The sequence below is a fragment of the Aphelocoma coerulescens genome, chromosome 3, assembly GCF_041296385.1.
Source record: "Aphelocoma coerulescens isolate FSJ_1873_10779 chromosome 3, UR_Acoe_1.0, whole genome shotgun sequence".
NCBI lineage: Eukaryota > Metazoa > Chordata > Aves > Passeriformes > Corvidae > Aphelocoma > Aphelocoma coerulescens.
The window spans coordinates 19,475,971-19,503,110 of NC_091016.1; the positions used below are offsets into that span (position 1 = coordinate 19,475,971).

Genomic DNA, 27,140 nt, shown 5'->3' on the forward strand with positions numbered 1-27,140 from the left:
CTCCGCGCGGACCGGCCGGCGGCGGCCCCGAGCTCCCTCCGCAGAGGACCGCGCCGGCATCGCGCTCCCCGGCGCCGCTCCGCGGGCGCGGGCCGGGGCGCTGCCGGCCCCCCGCGGGTCATGGCTGGGGGCAGGCTGCCCGCCCGCCTCCTGGCCGCCGCCTGTCTCGCCTTGAGCTTGGCCCCGGGGGCGGCGGGACCGCGGGACACCCCCGGCCTCTCGCGGCTGCAGAGGAGGAGCCTGGCGATGGACTTCGTTGTGCCCTCGCTGTTTCGCACCTACGTGCGGGAGCTGGTGCTGGGGCCGCCGGGACGCGCCGCGGCGCGGTGCCGCCTGCGCCTGGACTGCGCGCCCCTGCTCCGCGCCGCCCGCGGGGCGCTGCCGCGGGCCGAGGCACCGGCCGCCCCCGCCGGGTCCTCCGCGGCCGGGCGGCGGCTGCGGCGCGCCAAGCAGCTGGTGCTGGAGGTGGGCGAGGGCACCGTGCGGGACGGCTGCGCCGGCGAGCCGCCGCCGGGCTCCGGCGGGGCGCACCTGGAGTTCAACCTCACCGAGCTCTTCGCCTGGTGGCTCCGCGCCGGCGACGGGCGGCTGCGGGTGCGGCTGATGCCCGAGCGCCGCGGCGCCCTCCCGGGCAGCGAGCGAGGGCTGTCGGCGGCCATCCGCGCCGCCCGCCCCCGCCTCCTCTTCCACGTCTCCGCGGCAGGTGAGCCGTGCGTTGCATGCCGCGCACCGCGCCGGGCAGCGCCCCTCGCCCGCTCCCGCGCAGCCCCCGCCGTGTCCCGGCGGTGCGGTGCGCCCTGTCCGCTGGGACACGCGTCCAGCGCCCCGCTCCGTCCCGGGCACTGACAGCCCCGCGGATGCGGGAAGCACAGCTCGCCCGAGCAGTCGCGCCTTCCCCTCACGGCTTGTCCCTAAGGGCTGCGCTTTACCGGTGCGAAATGTATCGAAGGGCTTTGGTGGGGCCAGGACGACTATTTTGAAAGTGATGAGGGATTTTTACGAAACAAGCAAGACCCAAAGGTTAAAGTGTCGTTAGTCGAAGGACGTCAAGATCAGGTTCTTTGAAACTTAAAAAATATCATCCTGAAAAGGGGTGCTTCCTCAAAGTGCTGCAAGTGTTTTCAAGGTTATGTGCAAGCAGACCGGGGAACAGCACAAACATCTCCAAAGCTGGGTCCCGACATTAATGCTACTATCACTGTTATTGGCTGTTGATATTAATATTATTACTCTTACTTAAACATAAAAGATAAGGGCTGTTTGACATTTCTATCCGTTTTAAAGCCCCAAAGGATCCTTAGTGAACTGCACTGTAACACCCACAGTACAAGAAGTTGTACATCTGAGGAGGCTCATGCAGCACTGGTACTTGTGTAAAGAGAGAACCTGGCTTAGAATTTTGATTCTTGTGGGTAGTGATTGGCAGTCACAATTTGGGGCAGCTCCTTTATCTCAAATCAGGACTCTGTTTTGGGCCAGTGATCAAGAGAAATTTCCATTCTGTGTGTGCATTGTACCTTTAACAGAAGCTCTGATTCAGCCTTTCCTACTAGAAGAATATAATACCTGGAGGACTGCAGGTCCAAATAATTTGTCACAGTGAGTTAAGTTAGGTACATTTTATGAAGCTTTGTAGAAGTCAGTGGTGTGTCCCTGAGTAGCCACCTACTTAATGGACCACAGAATACACTTAAGTAAATTCACAAGAGGAGCGAGAAGTCAGTGCTGGGCTTTGAATACAAAGTTGGAGCAACTGATTTTTGATGCTCATCTGAAAAAACTGGGATAGCTGTCTGAAGAACTACAAATGGAACCCATCTTTTTCCTTGCTGCCTGAAATAAAAATCAAAGCCGACTGCCAGGGTAAGGCTGTGTGTGAGTAAGTCCTACAGCTGTGAAGTACCCCGCTTAGCTCTTCCTGTGTTGGATCTGGCAGGGATAACACAGAGGTGCTGTCCACCACAAGGTGGCTAGGTGAGGCCAACACCCCACACCTTCCAGCAGTTCTTGCCTTGCTACATTGCCATAAAGGAAGAATAATTAAAAATTTAAGACACCAAAACCTACCGTCTCCTTTTCTTTCTCTTCGGGGAATTTGTTGTGATTAGCACTTGTTTTGATTTACAGATCTCCTCTGGCAGTGAAGCCTTAGTTTTGAATGCCATCTTTACTGAGGTACTTACAGCAATGATGGAGCTGGAGGACATGCATTTGTCTTCTTAGAGGATGAAGGTGTGTTTTTAAGCTGAGGGAATGGCATACATAAGAGCTAACAGGTTCTCTGATGTGAATACAATGCAATGGAGCTTTAACCAAAGCTAGTAAAACTCACAGGCTTTATTTTGTCTGTTGTCTCACTGCTGAGAAGAAATGCATGTTTTTCCAGATCAGTAGGAAGCTATGCCCCTGTAAAATCATGTTGGTGACAAAGCTCTGCTGTTCTTACTGCAACACAGTCATGCAAAGTCAGTCATAGAGGATGCAGGAAAAGGAGGAGCAGAGGGAAGGAATATGGACCTCCTATACCTGTATTGAAGTGGTAACTTCTCCTTGCAGCTGTTCATAATCTGTAGAATCCTGGCCTCTTTCTGAATTGCACCTCTGCTTTTTCAGCAGTGACACCTTAGCATAGTTACACTGTTCAGTGGCTTTGCCCTGCTTTTGTAATGTAAGTTTGTTTAACAACATCAGGAAATCCATTCCTCCTGCTTTGTTAAGGTGCTGCCTATGTGAACACCATGTGTCACTGGCAGCCTTAAATTTGTGCTGTGTAGCCCTGTCGACAGCAGGATGTGCTGACAGAGTGATAACAGCACGAACAGCATCCACCAGCCCGTCAAGATACCAGCAGTTATTGACACCATTGCAGCTAATGTGTACGGGGCTTAACTAAAGCCCTTCCTGAGGCAACTGAGCCTTTCCTTCATTGCTTAAGCTAATTGGAAATGGATTTCAAACAACACAATCCTCCCATCAACAATGGAAAGTTGCTCCACTTATGGTGGCATACAGGGCTTTTTTTCCCCCTCTTGTCTGCTGGAGATGCCCAGGGTTGCAGTACTTCTCAGAAAAATGTATAATTACCTTGCTAAATTATTTTCACCACATTATCCTCCGTGTGAATAGAGAATGAATTCTATTTTAGGATGAGAAAAAAAATGGCGAGGGGATGAATTCCCACGATCTTAGAGGTGACAAGAGAGTCCTGTAAATAATACTTTATTCTCTTTAACTTATACTTTCATTTTCTGGCTTAAAGATAAATTTAACTGGAGTGAACCTTTTCCTTTTTTGACAGTATGTTTGCACAAAGTGTAAAGCACTTTGTCTCAGTCTGTTACTGAATAATTAGTAAAGGATGTACTTATGGGCTGCCATTGTTTAGCAGACAAGCCATAAAGTTCACAGGAATTTCTACAGGGCTCTCCTGCAAATATTCTTGATGCCAGATTTCTCTCACACTTGTCCTTGTGGGAACAGAGCATCCTGCAAGAAAAAGCTTCCATTTAGAGAAACTGGTCCTCAGCCCATCTACCATTTCTGTGTCAGCTTGGCCTTTTCAAAATTGGGTACAAGAGAGTTTTCCTCTCTTGGAAATGCTTTCAGACTTAATACTGTCTTCTTAGCCTTCCCCCAGTGCTTCTCTGGGACAAAAAAAAAAAATCAAATTAATTTGAATCTTTTCTGTACAAAAGACACAAAACAAGAAGTGCAGAGGAATGGAGAAAGAAGCTTGGACAGGAGTGCAGTGCTGCAGATCTCCTGTATTTGAGGTGAACCTCTCAACTACCAGGTTGCTGTTGACTTTGCTCTCTCATTGTCTATGGTTTTGACTGGAAACTCTGCTCTCCCTCCAAGGAAACATTCCCCAAAAGAATTGAATGAAAACCAGTACATTGCCATGGGGAAGTGAACAGCCAATGTGAGCATTACTGTTAGGAGATATTCAGGCCAGCTTTAGATCTGGTCTTACAGGATTTGCTCTATAGTGTTGTACCACAGTGGCTCTCTGTAGCAGTGTACTCTGGACAGGTTACTGAGCTTTCTTGGGGAAAATAATCCAAGAGCCCTTCCACACTAATGCTGTACTGGTATTTGGATTTTTTTTTCATGTTAACCTCACAGATAACCAGTTCTTTCACTATAGGGCACCTGAGCCACAAATGTTGCTAAATAGGTTTCTTGTGAGTTTACCCAGGAAGTTTAATAAGCTGAAATGGCCATAAAATAACTTCCCATGAAAACTAATTGCTACTTACATATGCAAAGGTGGGAAGCATATGTTAAGAAGGGGCATACAGGGTTGAAAATGAGTCATTCTTCCCTCTAAAGGTCAATGTATTTTCATTCATGAAATAGATTTAACATTCCAATTATATTTTTTAAATAGCAATGCATAACTTTTCATCCTCTGGCTAGGCGAAATATTACTCCTGCACTGTGGCCTTCATCTAAAATTTTATTAACTTGCCACATGTATTCTCCCTGAAACTGTCTGCATTCACTACATACCAATGCTGTTATAATGCTGAGGCAATTAGGCTTTACATCTTTAGGGGACTGCTGCTATACACCTGAACTCATTTGCAGGAGGAACCCTTTGCCTAAAGATTAGAAAGAACTTCGGACTAGATCAAAATGTGGCTTTGAAAGCAGACATTTTGTAAATAAAAATCAGAGCTCCAAGCTGAAATTTGACTGTGGTGAAGTCTGCAGTATAATTTCTGCATATTTTAGAGGTACCAGCATTTAATCAAGGTCTCCTAGTTATATTTTTCTTTCATTATATTTTGGCTTTGTTTCGCTGCCTTCAAAGGATAGAGCTTGGAGTTGTGACATACTGAGCAGAAAACTGGTAAAAGATATCGATCACTTTGCAGTTGCTCTTTGGTTTTCTCTCATCCTCAACTGTGTGCCACACCTGAGATCTGATCTTGCTCTTCTGATAAAGTGGTAGAACTTGGTGGATAAGACTGAGGCATTGCCATCAGGCTTCTGAAAGGTTTTTGTTGTAGTGCAAGTGGCTTTGCTCTTTGCTGGGGTTTTGTGCTTTGCCTAATCTATCAAGCCAGCTTTGCCAGTCCAAAGCTTAAGGATAGCATGAGTTGCACTTGAGTTTACTCTAGACATGAAGTGTAGTGCAAATCAATGTTTTCCTGTTCTACCCTTGGGTTGTCATGGGTACCAGTGGGCTGCATGTGGATTACCAGTTGCTAAATCACAGTGAATCATGAGTATGCTTACAAGCATCTTTCCCAGTCTTTCCTGCACTATTAGGTATGTAGCACTTCCCTCTAGACCTCCAGTCATTGGTGCTCTCCAGAAATGTGGATTTAGTCAGTTCACAGTGCCTCTCCTTGAACTGTAAATGCTTCTTGAAGAGGAAACCAGTTGCTTAGTGATGGGGTTTGCCTGGCTTTGTGGGCAGTATGATCCTTGATCTTACTGCTGTCCTGCCTGTACCTGTCCAAGTCACTCTCCTACTCCATCAGCACTAAGAAAAGTCGAGAAAACTCATAGCTTATGACTCTTTTGACTCATGATGCCTTGTCCACTGTTTCTGTGTTTACCACAAAAATCCGGCTTGCAAAGCCATGAGGCTTTCACAACAAAGCCACCAGGATTTGCAAATTTGTTACTGATTATTTTACAGATAATGTTAGAAATTATGCTCTCTGTGTGGTACGTGGAAAGTGTGATGTGATCACATGGTTTTGTTTTCCCAGAGTTATGTGGTGTTTCTGATCCTCATTGGGAGCCAGGATTATGCACAATGTGTTCATGATTTCTAGGTCTGTTTTCTGCAAATTTTGTTTACTTTTAGGCTCATGGTTCTTATGAATGTTCTTATTCATAAGCATGTTCAGTAAAATAGCCATAAACAAACACCAAAAGGGGGACAAGTAACAATTCATTATGTTTGAATGAACATTCATGGCACATTAAAAAAATACATTTTCTCTAAACTTGCTGTGCTTTTATTTCCACATCCTTAAAAACAGGGAATAAAGACCTACAGTAAAGAAGTGCACAGGGAAACTTAAGTGCTTTATTATACAAAAGCAGAGACATTCTTCAAAATCAAAGGTGGTTTTGCAGTGTCTGAGTGAATTGGATCCTGAAGTAATCTGGTCATTTGGTTCACTGCACATCTCACCTGAACATTACATGATAGGAAATAAAATGTGTTTGTGACGATGTTTGTGAATTAGCCAAAAGAAGTAGAGGAGTTGAGGGGAGATTGGCAGGATTTAGCACTTACAAAGTTCCCAGCTAAGTGAGCCTTGTCTTAATAAAGAAGGTCTCACCTTTTGGATACATCAGTGCTAACTCACTTGGAGTGATGATGTTTTGAGAGTCCAAGTTGCTTCTCAAATGGCGGCAAATTTCACACTATGCCTGGACATTTCCTGTCTAATTCTCACAATAAAGTATCCTCTTGGGCTACTCAGAACCAGTGTACTGAGACTAGGAGATCAACTTTTTTGGCACAAGTGATTTTACCTAATAGCAAACAGCAATTCAGGTTGCCTGCTTTCCAGATCTCTTTTATCCACTGAGCAATAGCATCTGTTTCCTGGGAAGTCACTTCTGAGCTCAACATGGTTGCTGAGACTGCAGTGCTGGGCTGAGAAAGGTCCTTTATGAAGCGTGCTCCATTTGTCTTGCTTCTTTAATTCAGAAAGATTTGGTTGGAGAAAAATGTCATGGAAGCATAAATGCAGATTTGATAAGTCTGACCTTTCTTTTCTTGCGAACAATAAATGTCAGAAAGCTTAAAATGACAAGCTGGAATGGCTGGAGTTATTTATGTGTTTAAATATTTAGGCAAGAAACACATTTTGAGATTCAAGTCTAATTTACATGAGTATTTTGATTTATGACTGAGATAGCCAAGTAGCTTCATGGTTGTCACTATCCTGCTTAGCATGGCTACTCAGAAATTCCCTGTGGCAGCACAGGTAGGACTTAGATATCTGTACTTGCAGAAGTTGTGAACTCTGTCAGTTGTAATGAAGGAGAATCACCTTCCCTTGTTAGTCAAGTAGGATCTGTGACATGGTTGAAGTGTACCAAGTGTATCCAGTAGAAAGAACTGGTGGCTGGCTTCAAACTGACTTCAGACAAGTTTCTAACAACAGGCATTCTTTGGCCAAAGAACTTCAGTAGGTAGCTTCAAGAATTGAGTTCTAGTTTGACTTCCAACGTAATTGTCTTGCAGTACACAGCTCTGCCATTGACATCTTGTGCCACATGAAATACTTCCCTTTGTGGCAGTTACTTTGCAAAGCAAGGGTAGTTTTGACTGCTTTTGAACTCTGTTGGTAGAAGGTGCTTTTTTTTAATGGCTTACTAATGCTTTTACTTTCTAAGAACTGGAATAAAGGCAGTAAAGTGCAGTGTGAACTCTCAGCTTTTTAAGAGAAAAGCGAAAAGAGCCAGTATACCATATTGATTTATTCCCATCTCTGCACTGCTAATAGTCGAAGGACTGCTATTTCCTTCATTTCAGCGATAGCAAACTTAGAGTTTTGGTTGATGCTACAAGAAACTCAGTTTCTCTTTTATTTTGAAAAAATTATGAGCCTTGCCTTCAGCTGTTAAAACACCACCAGTCTTGAAGCCAATTAGTCAAATTTAGATTTGAAATTTGAATACTTTGTGAGTCTTTGACCAAGACCATTTGTACCCTCATGAAAAGTGAGAACGGGATAGGCTGTGGCCAGCTGCCCATGTGCTTTTGGCAGCTGCAGCTGGGCACCATCTCCATTTGCAGTGAGGAGTTGCAGGTGTTGGCTGCTTCTGGCTAATGGGGACTGCTGAGCAAATCGAGCACTGTCTGTCCTGGTTGGGAAAGGAGAATGTTGTGGAGGCACTGGGAGAAGGTTTATCCTTTATGGTTTTTTACTTAAGATATCAGACATTTGCACAGAAGGGGGGATTTGAGATTGTTTAAAACTTCAGTGGATTACCTGATTCTTCCTGGATTATAGATGGTAAAGTGGAGATACTAGGCTGAAACCTTTTAACTACATGGTTCTAGAAATGTGGGGCATCCCCTTTGCAACTTGTCTCATCGCCTTTACAACTCTTCAGCTCAGTTTGCAAATCTCAAGAGTTTCCACTGGCATTCCAGTGTTTACATCAAGGCAGAAGAACTCCTTTCCTGCTCAAACAAGGGCATATGCTGAATCCATTTTGAACTGGGATTTCCCTGCAGTAATGCACTGTGAAGAAAGAGGTGCAGGCTCTTTCTGCGAGCTTCTCCCCACTTCCTTACTGACAAGCAACTCTCGCTGGTGTCGTATCTTACAAAACCTTGTGATGAAAGAAAACCATTACTCTGTCTTCAAGTTACAAGCTGGGCAAAGGGAGAGAAGGTGGATCTCTATAAGGTGAAGAGCAGAGAACACTTGGGTGGTGAGTGCAGGGGGAAAAAAGCAGGATCCTGCAGTGTGAGGGTGGGAGTGGGAGTACAGTGGGAAATGTCCATGTGTGGATTCTTGTGCTATGTGTTTCTTGATGTCTGTTAGGAAGAGAAAATACTAGTCTCAGTAGACATACTGGAAATGGTGTTTTTCATATGTCATACTCCTTCTAAGAATTTTATGTTATTGAAGTTTTCTTTCCAGCTCAGTTTTGAAAGGTGGTGTGGTTCTTCCGAATGCAGTTGCTGTAATCCTTGTGACATGCAGCTGAATATATGTGACTTCACCTACGAGAAATCTGTGGTGATGCTTCAGTGTTCTGCAAGTTGCAGCAGACCTCTAATTACAACTTGTACATTGGCATTCACCTGCTGTTTCTGCTGGCCCATTGAGTAATGACTTATCTCAGATGCATCAGAGTGTCTGGGCTCTTTCATGTTGGATTCTCAAAGTACTTTAAGCCTTATCACCCTAGTGACAATGCTAAGCATTATTATATCTATTTTACAGAGAGATCATAGAAGCTGGGGATGGAAAAAGCATTATTTGATTATGTTGTACTGCAAGTGCTGAATAGAATTTTCTCGTATGGAATATACTATATGGTGAAGTCTCTCTCTTTGCTTCAGCCAGAAGGCCAAGAAAGAACAAGAAATTGGAATTGAGAGGCTCACTAGCTTGCTGGAAATAGTGCAGCAGTTATTGGCAAAGCTATCTGAGTCTTCTCTGTTCCACACTGTTTGTGACACTTGTCTTTAAATAAATCTGCTTTTGTCATCTTGCACACCTTTTGCAATACAGTTTTCTTCTTAGTTTTGGGAGCATCTGTGATCTGCTGAGCCTCTCCCTATCTTCAGACATCACCCTGTGGCCTTTCCCTTTGTAGGGCAGGGTATGTCAGCATTACAGACCGTGATGCAATGGTTATTTCCAAGAGCTGTTTCATTATTGATGCTAATTAAACTTGAAGCTAATGAGAAAGGATTACTTTTCAGGGCTGGAGAGGAGGCCAGAATAGTTATTATAGGTTAATTATTCTTCTAAAAGACTCGTTTTAAGTAACAATTCATTTTGTCAACTTTTTTCTTGCATTGTACAAGAGCCTTGTTTGAAGAGGTTTCAAAATATAATTGCTGCACTGACCTCATCTAGCTCTCAATCAGTAATCTCCTTCCATCAGCAAAAGGTTAATAAAATCTTTAAAGAAAGGAATTTGGTGCCTTATCTATGTGTAGACGATTTAGAGTAGGTCTCCCTGCAAGTATTTCCTATTACCCTTCTGCATGATTTCTTTGGCATACTTTTTAGATTTGAAAAATGTTGCATTCCATAAAGCTTCCAAATTTAATGGTTGCTTTGCAAAACAGGTGCATTACAGAGGCAGAGAGTGAATCTAGTTAGGGTTGGCTGAGAATTTGCACATAAGTCAGAACACACTTCTCTGTTCTCAAAGAACTACAGCCTGTGGTGAACCTTAAAATCTGTCCTCACTTTGCAGGACCCTGGGTGTCCATAACATGATTAATATTTGCTAGGTAACCAAGGGAGGAGATGAGCCTTGTTTTACATGGGAGCCAAGGTCTCTTTCTGGCTGGGAAGCACTGTGGCTTTTGGAGGGGAGGACACATGCTGGTCCACTTTGCGCCTTCCCAGCTGTCATGTTGAACCTTTCTTCTTCTTGGCTGTTTGTAGAGATGAGTAATGGCTTCAGATGGTTGCAATATTGTACTACAAAAAGGGAAAGGCAGGGCTGTATTAGTGCAGAAAGCTGAATAAAATCACAGAATTGTGTAAATTGGAAAAGACCTCTAAGAACACCAAGTCCAGCCGTTAACCCAGGACTGCCAAGTCCACCACTAAACCGTGTCCCTAAGTGCCACATCTACACATTTTTTGAATGCTTTCAGGGAGGGTGATTCCACCATTCCCTGGACAGCCAGTTCCAATGCTTGATAATCCTCTTAGTGAAAAAATTTTTCCTAATATCCAATCTAAACCTTCTCTGGCACAACTTGAGGCCATTTCCTCTTGTCCTGTCTGTTGTTACCTTGGAGAAGAGACTGACCCTTACCTGCCTACACCCTTCTTTCAAGTGGTTGTAGAGAGTGATAATGTCACCCCTGAGCCTCTTCCAGGCTGAACACCGCCAGCTCCCTCAGCTGCTCCTCATCAGACTTGTGCTCCAGACCCTTCCCCAGCTCCATTGCCCTTCTTGGAGTCTCTCTAGCCCCTCAATGCCTTTCTTGTAGTGAGGGGCCCAGAACTCGGCACAGCCCTTGAGGTGTGGCCTCATCAGTGTCAAGTACAGGGGGCTGATCACTTCCCCAGTCCTGCTGGCCACACTCTTGCTGATCCAGGCCAGGATGCCACTGGCTTTCTTGGCCACCTGTCAAATAGGTCCTTTTCCTCTGGGCAGCTTTCCAGCCACACTTCTGCAATACAGTGCTGCAGGGGGTAGTTGTGACCAAAGAGCTGTGACCTGGCACTTCACCTTGCTGACCCTCATACCCTCATCCAGATCCTCTGTGTTTGTGGACAGGAAGGACAGCAGTCTTTATTTGCTGTAAATATTAGGGCAGCTTATGTGCTCCATTGACTGGTGGCCTGATGCCTTCTGTCAGGGCACCTGCTTTGCATTTTGTATTAAATGCCTATGAGTGAAGGTGATGCTGCAAGCAGCAAGGCTTCAAATGGAACATAGAAGTTACAGCTTTGGAAAGCCCTTACCTACTAACTCCACATTTCAATCTCTCTTAAAAGGGCAGCATTCACCAGACCTGAGTTCAAGAAAAGAGTTACATCCTCCATCTGGGTGCTGGTACCAAGTTCAAAGAGAAAACATCCTCTTAGTAATCACTCTTGCCACTGGGCTCTGCTTAGGCCAGCTCATAGGATTTGGGATAGTATTTGAAGTGCTGAATCCCTTTTGTGATTAAGGTTTTAAATCACACAAAGATTGATCAAAAGCTCAATGTTTCCTTCTTTGCCTTACCAGCCTACTGTCCTTTATCTCCTGAAACAAAGCAGCATTAACTTTTAAGATCCGATTCAATAACATTTTATGGATAATAATTATGACTGATATTAAGCCTTCAGCAACCAGTCTGTACGGAGACTTAATGTATTGAGGTTTATTACCAGTGTAACCTATCTTTTTACATTGGTTGTAAAGCAGGATCAACTATACTGATAAGAGGAAAGAACTGTTTGCCTCTGCTTCTCTGCAGGGTGTTCATATTCTTGCCACTTAATATTGCTGGCACGGTGAGAGTTTGCTGGTGAAGAGTTTTTGTTTACAGAGTCTGTTTGTGCAATTGCGAATGAATGAATGAGAGAGTGCATGAATGAGCTACAGCAATCCTGTGCTGGGAAAAGGAATCCATTACTGCATAGACCCTGGAGACCAATTGATGATACTTTCCTTTTTAATAATGAGTGTGAGAATGCAAAGTTTTTAGACATGAGCTCCACTGCTTTCTTTCTTCCCAATAATGGAAGTGCTTAAATATATAAAACTTCTTTAGACACCCCATATTAGTGCTTTTTTTCCCCAGAAATTTCCCAGTTTCCTTGATCTCCTCAGGATACATTTGTATGTACATATCATAACAATGAATGGAGATGGTCCCTAAACCAAACTGAAGACCAGGCTGAGCTAAAGAAAACTCTGGTTTCCAGGTCTTTAAATGCTGTGCACAGTGGTCTAAATATAAACTACAATATGAGAAAGGAAATTCACCTCAGTTTCCATACAGGGTCTTCAAAGAAAGTTCTCCTGTTGTATTGGCACTGGAAAAGTCACCTGAAGGACCTGGGATTGGGTCCTTGCTCAGCTGATCTTTGTGATGTTCATGCATCATTAACTGTAGCTGTATTATGTAGTCGCCTTTTTTTGCCTTGCTTCACCTCATAACTTTCTGTATAAGGAAATCTACCTCCCCGGTAAGTTCAAATAAGATGCTGTCTGCTTTTGTCCTTTTTGCCTTTTTGATGGGAAAGCAGAAGGGAATTCTAAAGTGCTCTGGGAGCTACATGGAAGCCTTGCTTTGACATCTCTAAATATGTGAGTAATGGGGTGCTTAGAACTGATTTTACGTGTGATGGATGCTCAACAATAAGGAATCACAAATTGCGGGCAGCAGAGCTTGGAGAGGAGAGCTGCTCAACAAGATTAATGGGAAGGGAGACCTTTAGTGTAATGAAAGACACAGTTCCAGCTTGAAAACAGACAATGCCACACTAGATTGAGTCTTGAGGATTTGGACAGTCAGGTTCCCTCTGTGCATTTGTAGAGCCCCTTCCTAGGCAGGGAACACTGAAGAGCTGCAAGAAAAGAGCACTGTAGTTCCCACTTCACCTGCAAGTGAGTACACTGGAACACCAAGGGAGCAGATTGTCCAAGGGCTGTCTGTCAAGCTGGAGATAGGGGTTTTGAAGGAAAACTAGGAATTTCTTTTTGTTCTAAGAAGTGCAAGCCAATAAGAAAAGGAGGATAAGACTGCAGTAGAACGTAGCCGGGTCTGAGCGGGGTTTATTTTACAACCATTTTCCTGTGGAGAAATGACCTTAGACAAATCATGCAACTGAAACTCAGTTGGAAAAGACCCAACAGCTTGTGTCTGTGTTCAATTCGATAGTAATTATCTTATTATTAGGAGAAATATCAAGTTTAAAAGAAAAAAAATAGCTCCGTACTCAAATAATAAAAACCCCTCAACAGGTGAAAGTGGAGCTCATCCATCCCTTCCATTGTAAGTTGACAGCTGCTATTAACTCTGAATATCATGACTAAAGGAGTATGAACAGGGAGCAGAATTACCAAAATGTTAGTGGAGCTGGCTACAGGATCATTGTTATGACTACATCTGTTATTCTCTGTCTCTGACAAGGATAATAGTGTGTGGAAATGGAGCCAGCAAACATGTAAAATACATCTAAATATAGAGGACAAACAGCAAATAATAACTGGACTGGTAATCAGATGCCGAAGGCCTTATCTGTTAGTACAGTGGCTTGAAAGATGGCAGTGCTGGTAGATAAACATTAAGAGGACTATGAAGCTGAGGATAAATAGAGCAATATCCTCTAAACAGTAAAGAGCTGAAGCATAAGACCCTGGAAAGACATTCAGGACTTATTGCTCGAGAAAGATCCCTAAAGCTGTCAAGCAGATGTGCAGCTGGTAAGTAGATGACTCGCTGGGACGTTGACTGAAATGGTAGAAGGAATAAATCAGAGGGGATTGCATTAGTGTAACTGAAGGCAGTACATTACTTTGCTTTGAAGTATAGTGTCCTGTGGAGAAAGCAATGACTGTCATCCCATAAGAGTGATCAAACTGAGTGGAGACATGTCCCAGATTTAGGCTGTAGCATAGTCAGGGGTTTCTCTTCTGAACACTCATAATTTTCAGGTTTTCTTGAAGGCTTTGGACTAGAGTTTGATGGGAGGCATAAGGGGCTGATCCTGAGCCTACCTAAGCCAATGACATCTATCCATTGTACATCTGCTCCCCTCTCCTGCTCTCAGGTACAGACAGACTGGGTAAGAACCACCTTTTCTGCTCTTTGCTATTGGGCTGTGAGTGCACAGGGAGACATAGCACACCTCATATTTTGTGTCAGAAGATAAAAAATAGAACTTATTTTCAACCTGGCAACTTTTGTCAGCACTTAGACTAGATGGAAATGCAAAAGAAGGCCTTGGCACTAAGTTTAGTGGCTGGAACAGTATTGTCTGTGCTGTCTTTACACAGGTCAAATGACTGTGGGAGATGCTAAGAAATCTTGTTCTTGAATTCTTAAGGTTTTGTGGAAGGGGCTTTTGAGCATAACTGCTTCCCTGTAGTGTGTGTGTGTTAGCCATTAAACATCAAACTTCTGTAATCCACTCTTAGACCTTTGGCATCGTATGTCTGCGTTTTGAGTTAAATTAAAACAAGGGAAGCATCAACCCAATAAGGGGAATGATGGTGTGAGAGCATCCTAGGGCAAGCAAAGGGGAAAACAGCTCTCCAGAGGTCAATGACAGGAGGAAAGTGCTTATCAGGCTGACCAGAATATGTCTAAGGAAATAAAAGTTCTGATAGTCACCTCTTAAAATGTTTACATCCACTGTTTATTGAGCATAGCACCCCTGAAGACCTAGTTTCAAGTTCTTTACCTTTATTAAAATGAAATGATGTTTTATTTACCCCAAGGTACTGTTCAGAACAAACAGACCAGGCAGGTCTCCAAACTGAAGGTGAGCACCCTTCCCCTTTTTCACTCTGCCTATGCTACTGTGGTCATGCCTTCATGGTAAGGCACTTTTGCATGGTATCCCAGACTTGAAATTGAAAAGGTTAATGAATTTGCCCTTTCTGCCCCATGATAAAGTTCTCAGTATATGATACTAAAATTATTTCAAATACGCTTTTGTCACTTAAAAGATTAAAAATAAGTTATTTTTTAAAATAGGGATTGGAAAGGGGGAAATGAGGCGATATCCTCTCTGAAAAGAAAAAGCCAACTGAATTGAGATGTCCATCTGAAAGGAGAACGTGACTTTTTACTCCAGAAGGGATACAAAATGCCTTGTTCCTACCTCTAAAATCCTTTCCAATGTAGCTGTTATAGTCAAACCCATCTGCAAAGATAAAGAGCTGAAGTATGATCTTGTCTCTTAACAGGTCTTTTATCATCACTCTCATCTCTTTCCCCAGAAGCACTTGAGAATCGTAGAATGGGGTCCAGATTAAAACGCTCAAGGGAAGGAAAAATAATAGGAAGGTCAGCCTAGATTGTATTAAAGTCACATCAGCAGAATTACCAGAAGGAAGAACAGGCAAAGTACCTAAATGAAAACTCCTATCCAAACCAAACTAGGTTACAACTAACATAAAAGTGTCTTTTAATGTCCTGTGTTAGTTCAAACTAGAATAATTCAGAACTTTTCTTTCCTAGTCTCTAAACTGGTCCATTGATTGTTCCTGTGGGGTAACATCCTGGGACACATCTGTTTTATTCATAATTTTGATTTCATGGCAAAACCAAGACTTCTTTCTCATGGGTGCACTGTGAGCCATCTTAATACAAACTTGGTTTCTGTCTCGGGATTGCCATAAGAAGATAAGTTTTATGTGGCAACTTTTGAGCTGCTCCATGCACATCTCTAGCCTAGCAATGAAAGCCTGGCTTTCAGGGTGGCTTTGAGAACACTGTACTGTCTAAAGCCTTATCACTGTCCTCCCAACCCTGGTCACTTCTTTACTAAAACATCTCTCCAGACCCTCATGGGCACTTCCATAATCCTGAAATGATGATTGTGTCTCTTGAGAACAGAGTCCTGCAGGTCCAAAAGCAGTTCTGTTTTCTCTGGGTAAAACACAGGTACTTCTTGCCTCTCTCTAGCATCTATTGTTGGTATGGGTTGCTGGGGTCACACACAGGGGATTTCAGATATTCCTTTCAGTTCCATGCCCAATGATAGGGAAGGTGCTTGACTTCTGGAGCTGCAGTTCCATGAAGGTTCAGTTTTGCAATTCACATCTGTGAAAAGTCACAGGTAAAAGCCTCCTGGATCAGAGCCAAAGCTGGGGCAAGTGCAGCAGAGGGGTGAGTTCAGTGCTAATGACCTGAATCTCAAATGCCTTAAATGCAGAGACCAGATGAGCTTTATTTTCCAGAAAAATTCATTTGTTTGTTTTTGCCATAAGCTTCTCTGTTAAGGACTTTTTTTTCCCTATCTCAGCAAGCTGGGTTCTGTGTTATGACTCTGCACTACAGCAAACAGGAATCCTTTCCCAAAACAGCCTCTTCCTCCAAAAAGGCTGATTATAGTTGAAGTTGTGCCTTGCTGTGACTGACAGTGTCACGACTTGATCCTACACAGATCTGCATTGATGTGACTTCCTCTACAGGTTCCTTCCCAAATCCTATTTTTTTATACTGTATTCTGAGCAAGTAACTCTTCTCATAAAGGCACTTCATAAAAGCAGTGTGTGCAGCTCCTCTGAGTTGCACTAAATCTGTGACAAACCTAAGGGAGGTTCCACAGTAAGGTGATAAAATACTGACTAGTCAACTATTTTGCTGGCTGAATGGGAAATGCGGCTGGCAGCTCTACCCTTTAAAGTGGTGAGAGACAAGGGCAGTTTCACTGTTTCACAGTCAGCCACAATCATCTGGAAAATGAAGAGTTACTTTGTTTTTTTAAACTGATGTTTCAGTAGTGAAGGACTCAATTTTTCACTAGTATTCATGCTTATTCCTGTGCTATTCAATAACTGAAGATATTCACTAATGAATTAAACAACTAAGATTTCACCTGTTAACCATCTTCCTTGAAATACAGTTTTTAAAAGTGTTTATATTTGGAGCCACTGAGGAGGTCAACACAAGTAAGACTAACACCCAAGAAAATGACAAATTGTTAGAGTTGAGAGACGTGAAAAGTGAAGTTTTGTAGCAGTTCCATCGTCTTTCATGATTCTTGTTTTTCAATAAAATAATGACATCGATGAACCTTGTGATGTTGCTGAAGGAAGAAGGGACTAGAAGTGAATTTAGCTTTCTCCTGAGGCGTTGTGCTGAATAGGTTGTGCTGTAATCTGAGTCACTGGGAAGCATCTCTGATACTGCAGGGAAGATGAGAGATTCTGACCTCTTCTTCTTTGATCATGGAGTTCACTTTGTTCTTTTCTTCCCCGTTTAGCGTCTGATGTGATTTACTTGTTAGTGCTGATGAATGCGTGCTGCTACCCCAGTGAAACCCAGCAATGAGTCACAGCCTGGTGCCTGCCAGGTCAGTGCTTGGCCGTGGGTGACAATGGGTGGCAGTGAGCTCCCCTAGGTCACTGCAGCCCTCAGGTCTCAGTCAAAACTCTGTGTGTCTGTAATAGAGTGTCAGCTGAGCAGGGCCTGACCATCATGGCTGTCCTCTCTACTGGGGTAAGAAATGTGAAGTGCAAACATCTGTACCATTGCAGAGCAGCTTCTTGGCACACCAAAAACTTTAAAAAGTTTTGTCTTCGCAATTCCTAAATGGGTTTAGAACTCCCTTCCACCCTCAACCATTCTGTGATTCTGTGACTGCAGGCATCATCAAATAGAATTTGGCTGGGCTTTTTTAGTGCAGCTTGTGCTGTGTTACCCTGCAATACATGTTCTTAGCTGTATTATTCTGCCGTTTTGTGAATGCCAGCAAACCGAGTATATCTGCTTGGAATATTATGCTCAGATTTATGGTACTCTGCATACGTGATTGCTCACCACGCACATCAGCAGAATAAAGCAGCGCTTCTCATTAGGGAGCTGACAGATTTTTGACAAGATTGTCGAATCCCAAGTCATGCATGAGTTCCCTAACTGCTTTTGGGCACAGCCTGGGTGTCGGCTTGTTACACAGGACTAGTATTTGGCTCACTCAACAGACAGCAGGTCATCCCATTGACACCTGCCTGCTCTGTTAACAGATCAGTGAACCTACCGCTGTCTAATATTTGTATGATAATGCAACACAGTTGAGAATTGATTTATAAAATGCAGGTCACTCAGTAGATACAGCAGTCAGTGAGGGAGCACAAGGTGACAATGAAACAATTCAGATTAGCAAGTGGGGGCATTGCAGCTGCTTGTGCTCTAATTGCATCTCTCCAGATGTTCCTGTGATGTGCAGGAGATGCCAAGCAGTCTCTAGGCATAACCGTATTTCACTGTTCAGCTTTCCAAACACTCTTCTGTGGTCTGTAGAGAAGAGAGGATTTAAGGACCCAAGCCTTTTCATCTTCTGTGCTGTCAAATAAACTCTGTCATTCTGAAGTAGTATTTCCTGGGAATATTTTTTTTCATAGATTTCTTTTCACATTAAGATCAGCAAAAGCTCTTTCTGGGAAGCCTGATTAAAAATGCAGTTCCTCCCAGGAAAGAAAAGAAATAACATTTTCAGCATCAAAAGAGATCACAAAATTATCATGAAAAAATGAAATGAATTTTGAAGATTATGTATTGCAGGAAAGTAGGTAGAAATGACCTCAGGGCTTTCTGCTGTTTGTAAAATAGTTTTGTGGGGTTTTTGAATAGACATCTGCAAAGAGTCTATGTGACAAAGACTCTCAGAGACAAGAAATGTCCTGTATTTGGATTAGCTTCAAGAAATCGATGAAGATAGCTAATTTCTTTGTGAAATTTACTCGTCGGTATGCTAAAAACAAACCAGCAAGCAAAAAATCCCCCCAAAAAACCCAAACAAAACTCTACAACAAAACCCCTGAGAAACTGCTGTTTCTCTTCAGCTACATGGTGTTAGCATTGCTGGGTATGCAAACATAGGTTGCTTCCAGCTCTGTTGCAGACCTTTGCCTCTTAGGATCAGAGTGGGGCAAGTCAGGGTGTAGAAGTACAAGCACTGCTTTCCTATTTTCCTCCTCTTTTGAGCTGGGTTGTTTTCTTCTGGGGTGGTACGATTAACCATGTAACTGCCTGCATTCTTCTTGGGCCTTGACTCTATTAAGAAAAGAGACAAAATCTCAGGGAAAGAAGTAATTTCTGCGTTGGGCTATTTGATATTGTACAGAGGATTTGGAAGAGAGGATTCCAGTGGCTTCAGATGTTACCTTCTATATTGCATATGACCAAAATATTTTCAAACAGTGTCCTTTTTATAAATATGTTTCCAGTCCAGAACAAGAAAGATGGAGAGAGACTATTTACAAGAGAGATGGAGAGAGACTATTTACAAGACTATGTACAAGACAAGGAGGAATGGCTTCAAACTGGGAAAGAGTAGGTTTAGGTTAGATATTAGGAATAAATTCTAGTGGTGAGGGAGTGGAACAGGTTGCCCAGAGAAGCTGTGGATGCCCCATCTCTGGAAGTGTTCAAGGCCAGGTTGGATGGAGCTCTGAGCAACCTGGTCTACTGAAAGGTGTCCCTGTCCACAGCAGTGGGGTTGGAACAAGATCATCTTCCAACCAAGCCAGTCTATTATTTTCTGATCTTTAGAGAAAAACTAATCTGATGTATATCATTGTGTTTTGACAGCCTGAATTCTTTGTAAGACCGTAACATTGAATGCTTCTCCACCTTGTGTAACCTTCATCTGTAACCAACCCCTCTCACGTTTCCTCCTCAAACATCCTTTCAGATACACATACATTTCACAGGAATAGAATATGTGTATTGTTATTAGCAAAAAATAATGGCACTTCCCTGAGGCCCAGGCTTTATCAATAACTTTTATAAAGTGTGTTTTGCATCCTGAGATGTGTCTAGCATTCCAGCTTGGAGCAATGCATTGCATACCTGGAAGGCAACAGTGACTGTCTTTCCAGTGTCTTTCATCAATCATTTATGATGAGTTGTGTAAAATCCAGCTGACCCTTCTATAATAACTAGGGGGAAATAGCTTTGAATTGTCATTTTGATAAATTTTGGAGTATTGGCAGTGTTCTGGGCTAAGGAGCCAGGCATGCAAGCCTTTCATCTGTCAGTGTCATTATGAAATATCTTAAAAGAACAGGAGGAATAGTGATTCGATAAATCTTATCTCCATGAATGAGTGTATTTTGCGTGGTTTCATAATCTACTGAACTCTAATAGCCTATATCCTTTGCTTCAAAAATAGCTGTTAGAACAAGGTGTTTGATGAGTCTGTGTACTGTTTTCCTGCAACCCCTTAGATTTGTTTATGTCAATGAATGACTTTCAGTGGTGAATACCATAGGAAATATTTGCCTATGTGGTGCATGCATGGTTTCAAATATTTATTGTGTGATAAAACCAAATGTTTTACTCTTCCCCATGTTTTTCTGTAGGGTAGAATACCAAAGGCAGGTGGAACACCTTTCACAGCAGCATTCCAAGAAAAAATTCAAAACTAGGTGAAATAATTTTTGTTACATGTGGTACCAAAATAAAATGCTGGTTTTAGTATCCTATCTAATGTCCAATACATGGGGCCTATAATGATACTTTAGTGCAGTCTGAGGACCTATTGTGTTTTACTGCATTCAGCCTTGACTACATGTCAGTTTTAGTACAAATTAGAAGTTGAGTTCATAGCTTCACACACATCACAGTTTCAATGAAACACAAATAACAATGGTATTTGAAATTAAAATAAACTTCCATGATAAGAAGGGACAAAACTTCCATTTTGCCACTTGTGTTACCATTTCTTTTTTGGGGAGGAGGCAGAAGAGGAGAAGAAGAGTGGAAAGAAGAGGAGAGAAGGTAGCAGTGCTGCCTTGCTGTTAGTAAGAATCAGACTGTCATGCAAGTTCATCTCCCAAATACAGGATATTTCTGACAAAATAGCATGGGCAGTGCTGCAAATACCAAAACCCCCAAGGCCGTACATAGAAATTCCATGTGAAAAGACCCTGGCTTCTGGCTAAATGATTTATAGGGTATCCACTAAGAAACAGACCGTTATTTGAATTATCTTAGGCATATCTAACTCTTCTAGACTTAAGAATTCTCCACAGTTTCGTGTTGAGTCACCATGACCACTCTTCATACTGAGGCCAGGAGAGCAGTGTCTCTATGAGATATTTTGTCCCAAATAAGCTGCAGGTGGTGGGCAGTGCTCAGTGAACGATGCAAGCATCTATGTAAAGACACTGGGAACATATGTGGTAGCACAGGACTGACTTGCTGGGCTGCTAGGTGGGCATGAGAGTGTCTATCTCAATTTTTGTTTCCTTGCTGTTTGGCAGACATGATAGAGCCAGGACTTATTAGAACAGATTTATCATGCTTGTATTTTATGGCTGTGATATGTCCTTGTGCTGTGAATGGCAGAGTTTTCCAGGTGGTACCTTGTATTTGAGGAATGCTCCTGATTTTCCTGAGCATCTCCACGTAGCACTGGCAAATTTTCTACCAAAGATAAGGTTCCCCCATGCTCTGAAAGTCTGGACAAACATAGCATTTCCTCAATTTGTGTCCGGACAAAGCATTAGTACAAAAATTAGAATCTTTGCCAGGAAGGGAAAAAAAAAAGTGCAACAGTGTCATTTGAGAGGAGATTCAAGCTGAATTTTAGTATATAATTATTTAATTTAATTAATATAAACACAACTGTGATTATTTTTTTCACTAATTCAGCTTGTTTTTAACTCCCAGCCTACATTTGTGTTTGTGTGTACTGTGTTTTCAAAAATGAGGCAGCTTAGTTTGCTGGTGAATTAGAAGTCCATAGAGTAACTTGGTAGAAAAGAGCAAATCGACCTGGTGTTTTGAACACAGTGCAAAGGAAGTCTTGACATGAGAGAAATATGAAGAGGCAGCAGCCTTGTCCTGACAGTGCTGATGAATGGCAGGTGGCCACAAGCCACTGCTTCTCTTTGGTTGCTGCTGGTGATTCGCAGGCAGGTGGGTGAGAATGTTAAAGGGCTGACACATGGAGTGACAGATACCCTTAGTGCTCGTGTGCACAGTGCACTGGCACGGCTTAAAATAGAGCCAGCTGCATGCATAATTAAGGAGAAATAATTGCAATGCACTTATGTAAATTATCTTGTGGTTCTTCTCTCCCCACCCTCCCACCCTGCTCAGTGTTTCCATCAGGAAGGTCCCATAGTCAAAGACTCACCTAATCAGGGTGAAACACTAAAATACTATATTTGGAGCAACAAAAAATCAGTTGTTTTCTGCAAGAGAATAAGAACATCGTAATACAGAAGTATGTGGCTCCAAAGTATGTAAGAGTCGATGCTGGCAATGTGGCAGTTCGTTCTACAAACAAAAATTAATTTTAGAAACCTGCATGTGAATTTAGTAGTTCTGTCATTCTTGCTGTCTTGTAACTCAGATAAATATCTTATATTTTCTGCTAGCTGAAATTCTGCCTACATAAGCTTTTTCATTCAGCCTGTTAGAATCATTCTGACAATATATGACTGTGAATTTAACCTCGTTTTTGTTTGTACTAATTATAAGTTATATTGTATTTTTACTTTCTTTGGGAGAAACACAAAAAAACTCTATTCCATATGTAATGCTTTTATATATCTCCCGGATGACTGTTCTGGATGCATCTGGAGCATTGTTTTCAATAAAATATTCTTTCACTCCCCTTTGCTTATATTCCCCTTCCTTTATAAATTGAATAAAACCCTGCATATAGTTCTAACAAATTACTGTATTTCCAGATCACTGGTGACTGCGTGCATCAGATTGAAAAACAGTAGTCCAGAAAGTAGGGGATATATTTCATTGCTTGGGAAGTTTGTAAAATGCTCATATTGGCCATTCAGTTTTCTCAGTATGATTGATCACATAGCACAGAAGATAACTTTCAAAAGCTCTGATGCACTCTGAGTTCCTAAATCCTGGACTCGATTTCCAGAGCTGTGACACAAATGGTGGTATGACCAGCTCCTGTGTCTGAGACCTCATTCTTGCTTTCATAGGACTATTTTTAGGAGCAGCAAGGAATTGAGTCACCCATAGCTCACACAGTCACTGAACTGTGCTGAGACGGCTCTGGAGAGTGCAAGCCATGGTGTGATGGTCTTGGGGGAACAATTGCCTGTTACACTTTTCACTCAACCTGTGTTAAATACTGAGTACACCACTCGGCCACTGTCAGAGGTCGATTGTTCGTAATTATCCTGGATCTAGTCTGGACTTAAGCTCGTACCATGCAGGTTTTTTCCTAACTTTAATTATTCTCCAGGAACACAAGAAGCATGCAGCAAAAAAGAAACATAGTGACCACACCACCTCCCTGCAGAAATTCATCTGCTTTCCCCTAGGATGGAATGCAGGAGGTAAAGAAACACGGAAGGCAGCAAAGCAGAAAAAGTAGCATAAAGCAGGAGATGCACATCTGCTCATTCTGTGCTACATTCTATAATCAAAGCCCTGGAAAAAGTAAAACATCAAGTAGTATATGAAGCATGACCATTGATTTCTATTTCATAGTCTCTACCTTTTTCGCACTTAGGGACAGCTGAATTCAAAATATTTATGGTTGGCTGTACAGCAAATGCTGGAATAAGCCCTTCCCTGCTCCTTTTGTGTTGCAGTGTTCTAACATGCAGAGCTTGGGAAACTTCAGAATGCATTTGAAAAAAACATAAGATGTGGTGCAATCATGTGAATCTCTCAGGTGGGAAAAGTTCCTCTCATGCAGCAATCATCTGTAAATCCATACAGTGGTTCATTGACCTCACTTTAAAGTTGATTATCTCCCCTTGGAGCTGCTGGTGGCGGTCTGTACAACTGTTTTTGAATAGTAGGTCCAAGGGAAGACATTCTCCCTTGAAAGCTGGCAAAATGTTGATATAGTTGAGGCTCTGTATAAGTGCCCAATGCCACATCCATATTGTGGATATGCAGTAGTAAGTCCTGAATTAACACCAAGCACAGAACCGCTGATCCCACATTTTAGTAGATGGGATGGTGTAAAACGTATCACTAAAAAGACATGGTGTAAAAGCTCCCGAAAGGATTAATTTAGATGCAGTGTTTTGAAGAGGCATCTCACAGCACTCTAATATTATTGGAGCCCAGATCACAGTGCCTATAGAAAATGTTGCGCAAAACTTTCCATTTTTAATTTCCTTTGATTGCTTATAATTTTCAGGCTTTAAAGCATAAGAAAAGAGAATTCTCCATGCTGATTATCTGCCAAAAACTCTTTTTGAGTAGTGTTTCAGCTAGGACATCTTATCCTCTCTCTCAAAAAAAAAAGCATATTAAGGTATTTTATTATGGGAGAACTTGAATTCAAAAGAAATTGATAACCAAGTCCCTGTACTCTCTTTGACTTGGGAAAGATGGAGCTACTGTTGTAATAGAAGGACTGCTAGGCAATGTCAGCAATAGCAAAATCTCACTACTTGCAAGATACAAATGAAACACTAGGAAAAGTTTTGCCACCTTTGGTCTTCCAAAAGGTCAGCAGCAATTTTACATCAATGTATTGGTTAAAATACTTGTTCAACAATAAGCAAAATCTGAAAAACTCATATAAACTATATGTCAAATTTCCCCATCACATACCAAATGTTAGATATTCAAAAGTAGTTGATCTTTATCTAGTTTAGGAAAATATAATTCAGATGGAGCCAATTAATTTGACAGCATCAATTCAATCAATCCCTAATTTTTGCTTTGTTTTGTGTGTGTGTGTGTGTTTTACATGAATGAAGTGAGAATGCAAAAAACCATCTCTTTTAAGGACATCTGCAAATAATGAGATTAAAATCAATCAAAGTCTGGTTTAGAAAAAGAAGCTGGGCTTCCATCTGATAGAGTTTTAGAGAATTGCAGCCTTGAGCTGCAGTGACATAACCAGTTTCCTGAGAAGTAATTTTTATCTGTGTGCCCACATGCCAGGAGGAACTGCATGTAACTCTTACACAGAGTGCTGCTTTTGCCCCTCCAGTTTTGTTGAGTTAGATCTGACACTGCATGTGCCACAAGAATATGGACAACTTCTGTTGTGTCTAAGAGCAGAGATCTGAAACGTCACTGCAGCCATGGATGTTGCTTCTTCCTATTTCACATAACATTAATCCATTTGGGGAAGTCAAAGCTTCATGAATTGTTTATCAGGACTTTTTTGTCTGTAGTTCTTAGTTTACTATTTGAAGTCTGACTTATGCTGTAATCTCCATTTTATATAGATAATCTATTAAACAGCCCTAAAACCTGAAACATCTGAAAGTTTCTGTCCTCGCAGTCCCATTGCCTGTTCATGTACTGAATTTGTCTTTAAGAAAATTGGAGCCCTAAGCTAGATACTAGTAAATTAACCCAGTTTCTAATCTTCCTACGTGCTTTTAAATAATATATTAGTCCAGAAATTATTTGGGCATAAGTATTAGGCGTTAATGTATAAATTCAGTGTATAATTCATTAACCAGATGAATAATTTCCAAAGTATCAACAGAAGTAAGGAAATTCTTAAGGGATGTGTATTTATATGCATATGGACATTTTAATGTATAAAATTATCATCCTAATATCCTATTGTGGCTTGTGTTTGATACAAATACTTCACAGAATGCAACCAAACATTTGCCTCTGCTCTCTGTTGCCTTTTTTTTTAAATTGAAGCATATATACATGGCCTAAAATAGGTTGAAGTCTCTAGAGGTTGGAATTAACAGCCATTTAAGATAAACTTTTACAGATCTTCTTGAAGTCAAGGCTAAGTCTGTCTCCCAATAGGAGACTCTTCCTTTTGGGTGTCCTTGTTTTAGTTTGTTTATTTATTTAGCCTGGCTTGCATAACTATGGCCATGTTTTGGGTTTTTTTTTCTGAACCCTCTGAAATGTTCTTTATTAATGAACAAGAGATACATATTTCTCATTTGATATATATTTGGACATCCTGAAAGTTCTGTGGTGTTCCAAATGATGAACGTTTCCGTATAATTTCTTTTTCTCCTTCTTTGGTGAAATAGCCTTTTTCAAATACCACCTCTACCTCTGGAAAAAGATGAACAAATCCTGACCCTGGGATGGATACACTGCCTTCTTTATTATTTAAACAGCTTCTGAATGAGGCCCCTCATTCTACATGTGGAAGAGACCTAATCGTACTGGTAGGTAGTTGCATTCTTCAATCATCTACTGAGGTCTTCTTGATCTTGTGACAACTTGGTGATCATTTTTGAAGGTGAGGCTAAGAAAAGAAAGATCTGGTCAGGTCTTGTGTCATTTTCTTAAAGAAAGGCCTACGAGTCTGCAACTGCCCTGTGGTATGTTTGTAAGTAAGCCATCAAAAGGCCCTGTGTGTCCCACTGTCCCTGGTGGCTATAAAATGGTAGTTTTTTGAAGTGCTGTGAGATTTTTGTCAAGGTAAACAGAATTATGGAAAAAATTGACTCTATGCAGTGCAGAGTGAAAAGTATTGAGGATTATGTGCGGCTAGCCAGAGGATGGCTGAGAATCCCCAGATGAAGGAAAAGTCCATAGAGATATCTATGTAACATTTCAACACGAAGAAAAAAATCCCCTAAGTAGTTGAAATGAAAACTGGCTTCTCCCACTCTCATGTACAGATCATATATCCTTCTTTCTGCTTGCACATCTACACTGCGATCCCAGCCTAAACTGGGATTAAGGAGACATGAAGAATTTGGTTCTGTATGATTTATTACAAAAATGAAAAATGAAGTTGTGTCAACAAAAGACAACCCAGGGGCAACCCAGGCTCCCTGTGCATGCAAAGATAAGCAGCATATGCAGGTGCTTGAATGTGTGCTCCAGCGTGAGTGTTTCAGCTCTGCTTTTCCAAGCTCCTCCAAAGGCATTATTTCCATCCCACCGTCCTGCTTACACGGAGGGGTGGAGTTTAGCACCGTGTGGGCCTTACCAGGTTGTTATTCTACGCCACCCACATCATCGCAGGGTGCGTGGTTTCAGCAGGAAAAGCTGGGGGACTCTTTTGGAATTTGGCCATTTTGCCTTGTTCTGGGAAGGTGTCAGCATCAACCCTTGCAGACTCGGTGCCTCTGCTGCCCCAATGTTGCCCCCTCTCCCATTCTCTCTGGAGCACAACCACGGACCTTTGCTGCTGAAACAGCAGTGGAAACATGATCAGCCATAGTGCTGGAGCAACAGTGCCAGCAGGAAAGCTGCTGGCAGGAAATGGACTGGTAGAGTGGGCAAGTCCAGCTGAGCCAAGCTGAAAAGAGCCCAGTGGAGCAGTAGGAAAAGTGGCAGAACCTGCAGGTGACAGAGAGTTCAAAGCAGCAGCACAAGCATGTGC

At 42.2% G+C, this 27,140-nt stretch overlaps 1 protein-coding gene across 1 annotated transcript in view; it reads left to right on the forward strand.

The window, feature by feature from the left end:
• The first annotated feature begins 857 nt into the window (after positions 1-857).
• The window catches only part of ALK (ALK receptor tyrosine kinase), a 312,464-nt gene continuing 286,181 nt past the window's right edge, over positions 858-27,140 (forward strand). The window contains exons 1-2 of the mRNA XM_069008374.1: positions 858-940; positions 8,237-8,421. Coding sequence (XP_068864475.1) covers positions 858-940; positions 8,237-8,421 — 268 coding nt within the window. The remainder of the gene's footprint in view (positions 941-8,236; positions 8,422-27,140) is intronic.